Genomic DNA, 14,140 nt, shown 5'->3' with positions numbered 1-14,140 from the left:
TGACGTCTTCGAAACAATGGAGTGAACACACAAACCATCAGTTACACATCTCCTACCCAGTGGAGTGAAGAAAGTCACTGATGAGACGAGGAACCCCAGCACCAGTCCGACACACAGCATGCAGGGCACGAGGATCCCAAATCGCCACCAGGCAGCTACCAAGCAAATGCCACCAATGCTCCCGGCAAGGGCTGTCAGAATCAGGCGGACTGCACAAGGGGAGAGGGTGAACGGTTTGATTAGAGGCAGCTCTTCTCACTGCATGCTTCTATACCCAAGACCATTACCAGAGCTAGCCTTAGTCTTTCTGATGGCTGGGCACCCAGGGTGCATCAGCATGGCGCGGCCCTCTCCAGGGAGGAGCCTAGTCTGAGACTAGAAACCAGCGGGGAGCTAAACCTCCCAGGACTAATGACAGGCATGGCTTGGTACAACCTATCATTGGGGCTGAGGGAGAAGTATCCTGTTACATGTGACATAGAAGGAAGGGTTGTGTTTGTGTTCAGGTAAAGAAAATCTTAACATTCTTGGAGTTCCTATTGCAGCGCAGTGGAAACAATCCGACTTAGGAACCATGAGGTTCTGGGCTAGAGCCCTGACCTCGCTCAGTGGGTTAAGGTTCTGGTGTTGCCGTGAGCTGTGGTGTAAGTCACAGATGTGGCTTGGATCCTGCGTTGCTGTGGCTGTGGTGTAGGCCAACAGCTGCAGCTCCAATTAGACCCCTAGCCTGGGAACCTCCATATGCCGAGAGTGCAGCCCTAAAAAGCAAAAAAGAAAAGAAAATCTTAACATTCTGATTATTGTAAATGTCATGTCATCAATACACCACATAGCTAGAACATAGGTTTATAATCAGTATGGCCCTTCATTTCTCTTAAGTACCAAGAACTTAACCACGCAGATTAAAAACCCAGGAGAGAAGCTTCCACCATGGTACAATGGGATTGGTGGTGTCCCTGCAGCAACGGGATGCAGGTTCAATCCTTGGCCTGACACAGTGAGTTGAGGATCCAGTGTTGCCACAGTTAGCAACTGAAGCTTCGATTTGATCCTTGGCCTGGGAACTCCATGGGCTGCGGGGTGGCCAAAAAAGAAAAAGAAAAACAACAAAAACAAAACCCAGGAGAGAAGGTCTGAATAAGTAGTTTAGAAAAGAGGTGTAGCCTAGTTATTTTACACACATAAGGATATGACAAACAATACTCTGTAGATGGAAAGGTGGTTATAAACACAGCACTTTCTTTTTTTTTTTTTTTTGCCATTTCTTGGGCTGCTCCTGTGGCATATGGAGGTTCCCAGGCTAGGGGTCCAATCAGAGCTGTAGCCTCCAGCCTACACCAGAGCCACAGCAACACAGGATCCGAGCTGTGTCTGCAACCTACACCACAGCTCACGGCAATGCCGGATCCTTAACCCACTGAGCAAGGCCAGGGATCGAACCCACAACCTCATGTTCTTAGTCGGATTCGTTAACCACTGAGCCACGACGGGAACTCCGCACTTTCTTTTTTGAACAATCAAACTATATAATATTCACTTACCATCATACTTAATAGGTGTCAGTCTTGTAATCAGTATATAAAAGAAGAATCCCATGAGGATAAAGCCTATGAAGAATAGTTCTAGTAGCAAACCACCAGGAAAGGAAAAAAAACAAAAACAAAAAACACAAACTATGGTTAGTAAATGAAATTTAAAAGTCTAATCTACAAATCATGTTTATGTTCCCAGAATTTACTCATGAGGGCATTCAGAGAAGAGAAAGAGTTACCGAAAAGGCAAAAAAACTTAGAGGTCATTGGTAGTAAATATTATTATCACAGGGATATAATATTACAGTATTAACTGTTGGATACATTTTCTTGTCCATAGGTCAATTTCAATTAAGTTGTTAAGTGTTCATTTAACAGCTTGTCTTAATATACTTATACTTCCTACTTAAAACGAAAATAGTACCTTTGTCATTGTACTGATCTGAAATTACACACTAAAGTTCAATTTGTTACATCAGCAAAGATATAATTTGAAAGGTAAAAAAATGAAACAAAGTATTTCAAAGCAAAATGTGATTTTTATGTCTTCTTTTAAATCATCCTTTCCTGTGGAGGGTGAACATCAACCATTGTCTTCACCCATCGAAAAAACCTAATAGTATTTTTGGGAACTTACATACAGCCTAACCCTGAAATTCTGTTTTCTAGAATCATTCTACATCTTAAGGAGTTAAATATTCTTCACAATATTCTCTTTGCAATCAATAATTTTCTGAAAAAAGAAATACAGTAAGGGAGGGAAAGGAGCTGCTATTTCAAACGATTTACTAAAGCAACTTCAAAGAGTTTCATAAGGTCTGAGTTACGTCCACTCTCCCCTTGATGCTCCATTATACTCCTTGTAGATGAATTAAATAAGGATTTTTTTAAAGTAATGGCAATATTAGTTACATAAAAGACAGCCCAAAGAATTCATATCTGTTCAATGAATATAATGTATCTTCTGCTCCCCCCACTAGATTTTAGTGAGCAGATAGTGGAGTTCATTTACTGTCTGAACCTCCCAGGACTGTGCAAACATTCCAACCTCACTGTACCCTGCAGACATGCAGCCTGATATACAAGAAACCGTGTCAACCACAATTACCAAAATCCATATACATTTTTAAAGAGATGTCCTGATTTCTAATTGGTAATCTTGGGTCAACTAGTCAATCTAGTAATTGAAGAAGTTTGATGCACAAATCAAATTTTATTCCCTTTTTTTTTAATTTTTTTTTGTCTTTTTGCTATTTCTTGGGCTGCTCCCGTGGCATATGGAGGTTGCCAGGCTAGGGGTCAAATCAGAGCTGTAGCCTCCGGCCTACGCCAGAGCCACAGCAACGTGGGATCCAAGCCACGTCTGCAACCTACACCACAGCTCACAGCAACGCCAGATCTTTAACCCACTGAGCAAGGGCAGGGACCGAACCTGCAACCTCATGGTTCCTAGTCGGATTCGTTAACCACTGTGCCATGACAGGAACTCCTTATTCCCTTCTTAATAAGAGGAGGTTCTACTCCATTGTTGAGAGGAGAGAAAATATAAAAATGTGGAGTAACTCAGTGGAATCATTATGAAAGACCCCAGCCTCAAATCTATGAAGATAGTGGAGATAACCAGTTGCTTGCTGTCCTTGTACACCGTAAATTCCCCAGCAGCATTTAAGAAAAAGGACCATGAGGCCTTAGAGGAAATACCTGTTTTCCAGAATCTGTGTCCAAAGAAGCAAATGAAGAGACCAAGGAGGGCAAAAAGAGTGAAGAACACTTTGGTAGATACTCTTCCTAAAAATAATGAAAATTATTTTACATCTGATATGATACATTGTATTTAATTAATAAAGAACAAAGCTTCATGAAAAAAGCAAAGTGAACTGACAATAATTTATTCCATACATAAATAATTTATTTTATTTTTTATTTTATTTTTTTGGTCTTTTTGTTGTTGTTGTTGTTGTTGTTATTGTTGTTGTTGTTGTTGCCATTTCTTGGGCCGCTCCCGCGGCATATGGAGGTTCCCAGGCTAGGGGTTGAATCGGAGCTGTAGCCACCGGCCTACACCAGAGCCACAGCAACGCGGGATCCGAGCTGCGTCTGCAACCTACACCACAGCTCACAGCAATGCCGGATTGTTAACCCACTGAGCAAGGGCAGGGACCGAACCCACAACCTCATGGTTCCTAGTCGGATTCGTTAACCACTGCGCCACGATGGGAACTCCCATAAATAATTTATTTTAAAAACATCCTCCCCACCCTTAATGAATTACTCTGTGTGAGCAATGAATACCAATGGCTGCTGGTATAATAAAAAGAGTAACCAGACAACACTGCTTCCTAAGAGAAGTTTGCAACACAGACCCGGAGACATTCTTGGGAGCAAGGGATGGAGAGGAAGAGGGAAAAGAGGGGAGTGTGCCTAAAGGAATAATTCTGTTTCTTCACAAATAAACTACAAGAAAAAAACGGATCGAGAAGGAGGGGGAACAATGACTCAAAAGAGGTTTAAGGAGTTCCTGTTGTGGCACAGTGGTTATCAAATCCGACTAGGAACCATGAGGTTGCGGGTTCGATCCCTGGTCTTGCTCAGTGGGTTAAGGATCCAGGGTTGCCGTGAGCTGTGGTGTAGGTTGCAGATGTCGCTTGGATCTGGCATTGCTCTGGCTCTGGCGTAGGCCAGTGGCTACAGTTCCGATTTGACCCCCCGACTGGGAACCTCCACATGCCTCGGGTATGGCCCTAAAAAGACCAAAAAAGAAAAAAACCAAAACATTTCATTTTGTGTGAAACATGTTACAAACCAGCCACAAATCAAAACACATCAAGTACTTGAGTGCTCAGATGGAAACAATGAAGACTTACATTTATTTATTTATTTTCTTTTTAGGGCTGTACCCACGGCATATGGAAGTTACCAGGCTAGGGGTCAAATCGGAGCTGCAGCCACAGCATCGTGGCATCTGAGCCTCCTCTGTGACCTACACCACAGCTTATGGCCATGCCAGATCCTTAACCCTCTGAGCAGGGCCAGGGATGGAACCTGCATCTCATGGGTACTCGCCAGATTCATTTCTGCTGAGCCACAGCAGGAAATCCCCATGAAGACCTACGTTGTGATCAGGAACACAAGATAGAAGACCAGAATTTATAGGGCATAAAATCTATCTACACATCAGTTTATCTGTGAATGAAGAGCTCAAAAGAAAGAAGAAATGAGGATAACTGCCACATTCTGCTCATCTCAGACGTGCAGTTGACTGCTATTCTATGATTCAATCTTTATACCAAAAACGTGCAGTTCAGGGGAGAATTTTTTTCAAGGGAAAATCTAGTGGAAGTTTCCAGCTAGTATAATCACCAAAGACGGCAACACAAGAAAAAAATGACACACACAGATATGTTCCTCCAGGAACATACAAAAACATATATGAACATATAAAAATATATATGTACCACACATAGTACCAGGAAGAAAAGGGAGAAAAAGTGTAACATATTAGCAAAACCAGAGAAGAAAGAGGGTTTCCTAAGTAGGATCCAGAGACAACACAAGGGATGAATTCTGGGAACAATGACAACAAAGGGGTGAGTGGGATGGGAGAATGGAAGAGAGCCAACGTTTAGATCGTTTTTTTGCTTTTTTTTTTTTGGTCTTTTCTAGGGCCACTCCCTCGGCATATGGAGGTTCCCAGGCTAGGGGTCCAATCGGAGCTGTAGCCACCGGCCTACGCCAGAGCCACAGCAACACAGGATCCAAGCCACATCTGCGACCTACACCACAGCTCACGGCAACGCCGGATCCTTAACCCACTGAGTGAGGCCAGGGATCGAACCCGCAACCTCATAGTTTTCTAGTCGGATTCATTAACCACTGCGCCACGACGAGAACTCCATAGGTCGTTTTTAATCATCACAGCATCGCTGTAGATTATGACACAGGCCAGGGTTTTGATTAAAAGGCAATGTGGGAGTTCCAACTGTGGTGCAACGAGATGAGTGGCATCTCTGCAGCGCCAGGATGCAGGTTCAATCAATCCCTGCCTGGCAACGTGGGTTAAAGCATCCAGCATTGCCACTGGTGCGGCATAGGTCACAAGTAGAGCTCGGATCTGGTCCCTGGCCAGGGAATTCTATATGCCACAGGGCAGCCAAAAAAGAAAGATTAAACACAAAAAAGGCAATGTGGATCCATTCTCCCTACTCCAAGCTCAGGAAAGGCATCCCAGCATGCACGGAGCTTGAAAATGAAAGCAAAAGGACCCACATCACCGGAAGGGTTCAATCTGAGCTGGAGGAACAACAGAACTGGAGCTCTCCTTCTCCTTGGCCTAATGTGGAAAGACAGCACCCAGCGCGATCTCTGATGAGGAGGAGTCCTGGACCAAAGGGTTTGAGGAAAAGGGAGCGAGGGAACCCAGACAAGATCCAGCCCATGGGTCAAAAGCACAGAACTTCCATCTGCCTGGTCTCCTGCAATTGTGTGTCTCAGGGATCTTGCCCATGGCAGTGGATGACCTGGTGGGATACAGCTCTGGCAGAGGAGAGCAGACATGAATCCCTGGCTTGAATACAACTGACACACTTTACTCTTTGAACTCCTTTTCCAATTTCTTTCCTTCTATTTGTCTTTGAACTGAGTCCAGTCAGGCTTCCCTAAAATGCTCTCAGTGGCACCAGTGGCCTCCGTGTTGCTAAACCCAGTGGTCGTTTTCGAGTCTCTTTTCTCAGCTACTCTCTAAGCAGCATCAGACACAGCATAGCATTCTCTTCCTCGAAACACTTTCTTCTCTTAGCTTCAAAAGCCACTTCCTTTTCCGATCTGGTTCCTCCTTGGTGGGCTCTTTTTCAATTCCCTGATTTTTTTTTTCTTCTTCTTCTTAGGGCTGCACACGCAGCATATAGAAGTTCCTGGGCAAGGGGTCGAATTGGAGCTGCAGCTGTAGGCCTACGCCACAGCCACAGCAACGCTGGATCTGAGCTGCATCTGTGACCTACACCACAGCTTCTGGCATATGCCAGGTCCTTAGGCCAGGAATTGAACCCACATCCTCACGGACACTGTGTCTGGTTCTTAACCCGCTGAGCCACAACTCCCAATTTCCTAACTTCTAATCATTGGGGAGCCCTGGGCTCAGTCCTTAGATCCCCTTCCTTTCCTACTGCCATGAACATATACGGAATGATAAATGTAGAAAAAATGCCAGCTGGTAGTAAATGTTTGAGCAAAGATCACTGAATGCTAAAGCCAGCAAGTGAGTTTGAGAAGCACATATTTACCTGCACTCAAAGTTATCTCCCCAAAAGATACAAAGGGAAAAATAGTTACTTTACAGTGGAGAAAACTGGCAGATGCCCCAACCAAGTAATCTAAGTACCCCAACCAAGTAATCCAAGCACTAGTTTTACTACCGAAAAGTACACACCACCACTTCTTTTGGTTTTATGCCCCAAATGCAAAATCTGAACTTAATCATGAGGAAACATCAGCTAAACCTAAATGGAGGACATTCTACAAAAGTAGCCTGTGCTCCTCCAGAAGATAAAGTTCTGAAAGACAAAACACACTGAGAAATGGTTCCAGACCACAGCAGATAAAAGACAGCAGAGACAGCGTGATGCAGCGTGTGATCCTGAAGTAAACGCCAGACAAAAGTTTTCTTTTGGCAATAAAGGGCATTAGTGGAATAACCAGTGCAATTGGATAACATCCATAGGCTAAATGATAGTAGTATACCAATGTTCACTCTGTGATTTGATCATTTTACTACAGTTATATAAGGAAATCAATAGGGCAAAAGGGTCTTTATGTTTGTAACTTACTCTCACTTTGGGAAAATGGTGTGTGTATATAACATAGATAAAGAGAGAATAAAAAGCAAGCAGCATGACATATTAACTAACATTTGTGAAATACTGGTGAAGATTATGCAGAACTCTGTGAACGATTTTTCCATCTTTTCTATGAAACTATTTCAAAATAAAATGCTAAGTGCATACACACCGAATGACCTTGCAACACCCACCCCACCACTGTAACTTTGCTTCTGGATACTACAATGGTGTGCAAATCAATCTCCCTGTTTCTGCTCATGCCCCTGATTTTTCTCAAAAAAGCAGCCAGAGTAGTCTGATTAAAATACAAGTCAAGTCACGGCACTATTTGCTTAAACTCCCCAATGTCTTTTCATTTCACTCCAAATAAAAGCTAAAGCCCAGGAGTTCCTTTCATGGCTCAGCAGTTAACAAACCTGACTAGGATCCACGAAGATGCAGGTTCGATCCCTGTCCTCGTTCAGTGGGTTGAGGATCCACCATTGCCATGAGCTGTGGTGTAGGTTGCAGACTCGGCTTGGATCCCGAGCTGCTGTGGCTATGGTGTAGACCGGCAGCTGTAGCTCTGGTTCTACCCCTGGCCTGGGAACCTCCGTATGCTGAGGGTGCAGCCCTAAAAAGCAAAAAAAAAAAGCTAAAGCCCAAACAAGGACCTACAGAGCTGCCCTCAAGTGGCACCTCTCTCAGCCTCAGGCTCCTGCAGACACCAGGCAGGCTCCTAGGTGAGGGCCCTGAACCACTGTCCCCTCTGCCTAGCACATCCCCCAGGGACTCCCTAACTCACCCTGGGTCTTTACCCGCAAGCTACCTGTTGAGCAAGGGCTTCCCTAACTATGCTTTCTTAAATTCTCTCACCCTTACTGGTCATCTCTCTTTCCTACTTAATTTCTGCTTCTTAGCCCTCCTCACTTAGCTCAGGTACTGTATATTTCATATGTGTATCTCATCTGTCTCATCTCCTCCACTAAAATGCAGGCTCCAGGAGGGCAGGTGTTTGGTCTGTTTTGTTCACTGCTGTATCCCAGTGCCTAGAACAGAGAGTCGAGTAACCTAGGCGTCCAGGATGCATGTGCTGAGTGAATGAATGAATGAGACAGAGGCATTTTTAAATATCCTTAAGTTCTGTACCAGGTCTGCAAAGCCCAAGAAGGATTTTCACTTTAAACCCACATACTCACCGAGGGAAAAACAATTACCCTCCTCAGCCTCAAAGCTGCAAGCATACGTGTGAACAGGAACGTATGCTGCAGATGTATTTAGAAATGGATCCCGAACGATGACATTGTAAATGACACCTTGTCCCCAAAGGGAGGAGAAAGAAACAATTGTCTTATCATCAGTTGTTAAGGTAACCACCTGTGGCCAAAAAAACAGACATGGTTAGTGTTTAGATCAAAAAAAAAAAAAAAAACCCCACAAACTTTTCTGTCAGAACCCCTATTACATGATATTAAATTCTAATATAAAATTATAAATCTTGTTTAAAATATACACCAATCCATTGGATTTTTTTAATTTTTTTTTTTTTTGGTCTTTTAGTTCTGCACTTGTGGGATATGGAAATTCCCAAGCTAGGGGTACAATCAGAGCTGCAGCTGCCGACGCCACATCCATAGAAACTCAATATCCTTAACTCAATGAGAGAGGCCAGGGATCGAACCCACATCCTCATGGATACTAGTTGGGTCCTTAACCTGCTTAGCCACAATGGGAATTCCCTGGCTTTTTTTTTTTTTTTTTTTCAAATTGAAGCATAGTTGGTTTACAATGTTGTGTTAAATTCTGCTATAAAGTGAAAGCAAAGTGATCGAATTATATCTATACAATATTTTTTTCTTTTTTCTTTTTTTTTTTTTTTTGTCTTTTCTAGGGCCACACCTGTGGCATAGGGAGATTCCCAGACTAGGGGTCTAATCAGAGCTACAGCTGCCGGCCTACACCAGAGCCACAGCAACACCAGATCTGAGCCACGTCTGCGACCTACACCACAGCACTCCCTTTTTTCATGTTTTTCCATTGTATTTATCACAGGATATTGAATGCAGTGCCCTGTGCTCTACAGTAGGGCCTTGTTTATCCATCCTGCATGTACTACTTTGCCAACCCACCTGGCTTTGTCAAAAGATTGTCCTACACCATCTGACATGCTAATATGAACAAGCTCTTATAGGAAATGCATTTCAAGATTTTGTATATGTTAATAATTTAATTAAAATGTGAAATAAATAACATGTAAATGCTAGTTAGAACAAAGCAAAATTTTTTTTTTCTCATTTGCTAGGTTGTAAGCAACAGAAGGGCAGGAACCTTATTGATCTTGCTCAGTGGTCCTCTGTGCATCATCTGGTATCATCTGGGAGTTGTTAGAGTTGCAGGCTCTCAGGCTCCACCCTAGATCTATGGGAGCAGAACCTGTATTTTAAGAGATTCTCAGGTGGTTCCTCAGCACATGAAAATTTGAGACTCATGCTCCAGATCATTTTTGTGGAAGGCTGGACTTATCTTTATGTCTTGAAAGGTACCAACATTAGTCTTTTCTACAAAATCATCCTTCAGCCTAATTGTGGATGGGTAGAGTTTTCCTACACTGCTCTGATCTTCCCAGAAGGGTGTAGGTTGCCAGGTTACGCAGAAAGAAATGATTGAAATGGGGCATGTGTGAGTAGCCTAGAGGCTCAGTTTGTTGCAGAGTAAGAACTCACTTTGTTGCTGTGTTCCCTGGACACACACAGCTATGTTCTGCTGCAGTCCTTCACTTTAACAATTTCCTTTTAAAGGCTGTTTTCATTTGTTTGTTTTAGATAGATAGGGGATACATATACTAGGAGAAACAAAAGCCCCATGTAGCCCTAATAACCAGGAATGTTCCTAATAGCAGAAGTGAGAAAAGGAAACAGTTTCAGGAGTAAATTACTTCTGTTTAAAAATAGCCTTCAGGTTTCCAATCATGGGCAGGATCAAGGTGAAAAGGAGAACCCCACGTGGGAACTTTGCATCTGTAAGCTCTGCCTCAACACCTGCGTGGGGAAGAGTAGAGACGGACTGACCCGGGCAGCCAAGGTGCTGGAGTTGCTCACAGGCCAGACTCCTGTGTTCTCCAAAGCTAGACAGATAAATAGTCAGATCCTTTGGCATCAGGAGAAGCAAAAAGATTGCCATCCACTGCACAGTCCGTGGGGCCGAGGCAGAAGAAATACTTGAGAAAGGTCTAAAGGTGCGAGAGCACGAGTTAAGAAAAAATAACTTCTTGGATACTGGAAACTTTGGTTTTGGGATCCAAGAACACATGGATCCGGGGATCAAATATGATCCACACATTGGTATCTATGGCCTGGGCTTCTATGTGGTGCTGGGTAGGCCAGGTTTCAGCATCGCAGACAAGAAGTGCAGGATAGGTTTGCACTGGGGCCAAACACAGAATCAGCAAAGAGGAGGCCATGCGCTGGTTCTAGCAGAAGTACGATGGGATCATCCTCCCTGGCAAATAAATTCCCATTTCTATCCAAAAGGCTAATAAAAATTTTCATTGAAATGTAAAAAAAATTAAAAATAAAAATAGCTTTAAAGGAGTTTCTGTCGTGGCACAGTGGAAACGAATCTGAATAGGAACCATGAGGTTGTGGGATCGATCCCTGGCCTCGCCCAGTGGGTTAAGGATCTGGCATTGCCGTGAGCTGTGGTGTAGGTCACTGACGTGGCTCAGATCCTGCGTTGCTGTGGCTGTGGTGTAGGCCGGCAGCTGTAGCTCCAATTCAACCCCTAGCTATATGCCACAGACATGGCCCTAAAAAGAAAAGAAAGCAAAAAATAAAATAAAAATAAAAATAGCCTTCAAAATATGTTTTCTGGGCAAAGGATTGGTCAAGTCCGACAAAGTGTTAACATTTCTTATTATATTTTACCATATTTGCTTTTCTGCCTCTGTCTTTGTCTCCGTCTCTCTCTGTCTCTCTCTCTCTATAGATATATATGCATTGGGGGTTTTTTTTGACGGAACCATTTTATTATTTATTTATTTGTCTTTTGGGGGTGGCACCTGCAGCATATGGAAGTTCCCAGGCTAGGGGTCGAATTGGAGTTGTAGCCACCGGCCTACACCACAGCCACAGCAATGCCAGAGCTTTAACCCACTAAGAGAGGCCAGGGATTGAACCTGCATTCTCATGGATACTAATCAGATTAGCTTCCGCTGAGCTAGGACGGGGGGAACCCCTGAACCGTTTTAAAGTAACTTACATGTATTTGTTTCCATGATGTTCATTTCCAAATATTTCCATGTGCATGTCCTAACAGTGTGTTTCTAGTGGCCTATGAATGAATCATTGGGGAGCTTGTTAAATTTTAGGTTCCGATTCTTCTGGTCAGAAGAGGTACCTGACTTCTGCTTTTCTAAGAATCTCTTAGGGGATGCAATGCTATGCATTCACCTACTGCACTTTGAGTAGCAAGGTACTAAGCACTAGGATGTTCTCCTAGGTGCCCACAATACCTTAGCTCACTGAATAAAATTACTCATTTCTTATTAGCTAATACACAGTCCATACTCAAATTTTCTCAAATGGATTTTATAGCTCTTCTCCCCCTTAACCAAGATCAAACCAAGTTTAATGCATGGTGTTTATCTCCAATCTCTCTAATCTAGAACAATCCTTCTCCCACCTGCCCAGTGACCTTCATTTTTTTAATTTTTTCTTTTTATGGCTGCAACTGCAGCCTATGGAAGTTCCTGGGTTAGGGGGTGAATCAGAGCTGAAGCTGCTAGCCTACACCATGGCCACAACAATGCCAGAACTGAGCCATGTCTGTGACCTACGTACACCACAGCTTGTGGCAACTCAAAATCCTGAACCCACTGAGCGAGGCCAAGAATCAAACCCACATCTTCATGGACACTGTGTCAGGTTTTGAACCCACTGAGCCACAATGGGAACTCCCCAGCGACTTTTGAGAGACTAAGAAAATCATTTTATAGACCACTCCGTAATCTGAATTGGTCAGACTCTGGTCCCGGTGTCTAAGCTGTACTTTTATCCCATGCATTTCTTGCCAACAGGAACTCTTATAAACAGGAATTCAGGTGAAACGTGTCTTGCTAGAATATTCCATGCTGATGGTGCTATTGTCTGCTTGCATTCACATGAACATATAATGCAGGTGACCCACCATCAGTGAACCTAACTTTGACCACATGGCTGAGGCAGAGACCGTCAGATCACTCCTCTCTGAAGTCGTTTTCCCTTTGCAATTAGCATTCATCTGAGGATGCCATTTAGGCATCCTGGGAATATCCTGTCCCCCAGCACTCTCTCACCAGATCATCCTAGCCTGAATTCTTTCATTCAGGGTCATAAAGTGGTGATTTTCTAACCTATTACTCCTTCTACATTTATTAGCTGGCATTTTTCTGTAAAGAAGAGCTTTCTCTCATCAATTGGGGATGAATTCACAGTTCCTCCTTTAAGAAAGGCAGGGTAAATTCCTTCCTTTTATCAAATTTCAGAGTAATGTTGTATAAGACTCTTCTCCAATGGTAGCAACTGAGGATTTTTCCTTTTCTTTAAGTATGGGTATGGACATGTTTTTATGTATTCAAGACTTATAATTAATCATAGTTTTTTTGAGGACTGAACTATTTCAGAGTTGGCCAGTGTGAGCCTCTTCAGACAGGCTCCCAAGTCATTATCACATGCCCTCATTACTCGCTGAGGGTTTCCTTAAATGCTGGCACACGACATCCTAACACTTAATCAAAAGTTAAAAGCTAACCTAAAAAGGCCCTGTTACATGAAATCTTTACATTTTTCATGGGAATAAAAATGGTCTTCACAATTTCCTATGCACAAAGACAAATTTGCCCAGTAGAGTCCAAACTTCCTAATTTGTGACTAAGCACACCAAGCTTTCTTGTACAATGCTCCCTCTTAGCATGGGGCAATGACAAGCCAGGGGACACAGCAACAAAGTGAGATCTTGCTCTGCAACAGACTGAGCCCCTAGACTACTCACATATGCCCCATTTCAATCACTTCTTTCTACGTAATCTGACAACCTACAACCTTCTGGGAAGATCAGAGCAGACAGGAAAACTCTACCCATCCACAATTAGACTGAAGGATGACTCTATATTAGACTGGTATCAGGCACCTTTCAAGACATAAGGATAAGTCCTGCCTTCTACAAAAATGACCTAGAGCATGAGTCGCAAATTTTCATGTGTAAAGGGATCACCTGGGCATCTCACAAAATACAGATTCTGATTCTGTAGGTCTGGGGTGAAGCCTAAGAGTCTACAACTCTCACCAACTCCCAGATGATGCCAATGAATGCTGCCAGCCTGTACCCTACACTTAGAGTAGCAAGAGTGTTAGGGGTTCAAAATCTCGGAGAAAATTTTTGTTCCAAGTTAGAGACTTTGCATTTGGGTTTAAATCTTAATGAGAACATGCATATCCTAAACTGTTGCACATGATTTTTTATCAAAACACTATAACCTGGAGTTTCCACTGTGGTGCAAGTCTGCTATGCTGGGAGGTAGGTTTGATCCCCAGCCCGCCACAGTGGGTTAAGGATCATAGGTTGAGACTGCAGGAATCTGGTCCCTGACCTGGGAACCCCATAAGCTTTGGGGAAGCCAAAAGAGAAAAAAACAAAAAAATCAAAAGACCCCCACTACAACTTTTATACTTGCCAAATTTTTTAATCTAATGGTTATGGGAATACATAGAAAATTACTACCCACTTCCATCCATACCTCAAGATTACCAGGTAATAGAT

General features: G+C 43.2%; 1 protein-coding gene and 1 pseudogene across 1 annotated transcript in view; one reads left to right on the top strand and one right to left on the bottom strand.

The window, feature by feature from the left end:
* Positions 1-14,140, bottom strand: part of TM7SF3 (transmembrane 7 superfamily member 3) — a 41,606-nt gene that overhangs the window by 9,774 nt on the left and 17,692 nt on the right. The window contains exons 6-9 of the mRNA XM_047787338.1: positions 8,545-8,722; positions 3,234-3,320; positions 1,542-1,622; positions 57-209 (exon numbers count right to left, since the gene is read on the bottom strand). Coding sequence (XP_047643294.1) covers positions 57-209; positions 1,542-1,622; positions 3,234-3,320; positions 8,545-8,722 — 499 coding nt within the window. The remainder of the gene's footprint in view (positions 1-56; positions 210-1,541; positions 1,623-3,233; positions 3,321-8,544; positions 8,723-14,140) is intronic.
* LOC125131609 (60S ribosomal protein L11-like) lies at positions 10,229-10,854 on the top strand (annotated as a pseudogene).

This window comes from Phacochoerus africanus, chromosome 7 (genome assembly GCF_016906955.1).
Source record: "Phacochoerus africanus isolate WHEZ1 chromosome 7, ROS_Pafr_v1, whole genome shotgun sequence".
Classification (NCBI taxonomy): Eukaryota; Metazoa; Chordata; class Mammalia; order Artiodactyla; family Suidae; genus Phacochoerus; species Phacochoerus africanus.
Note: the sequence above shows the minus strand (reverse complement) of the source record. Positions and strands in the feature narration are given on the sequence as shown.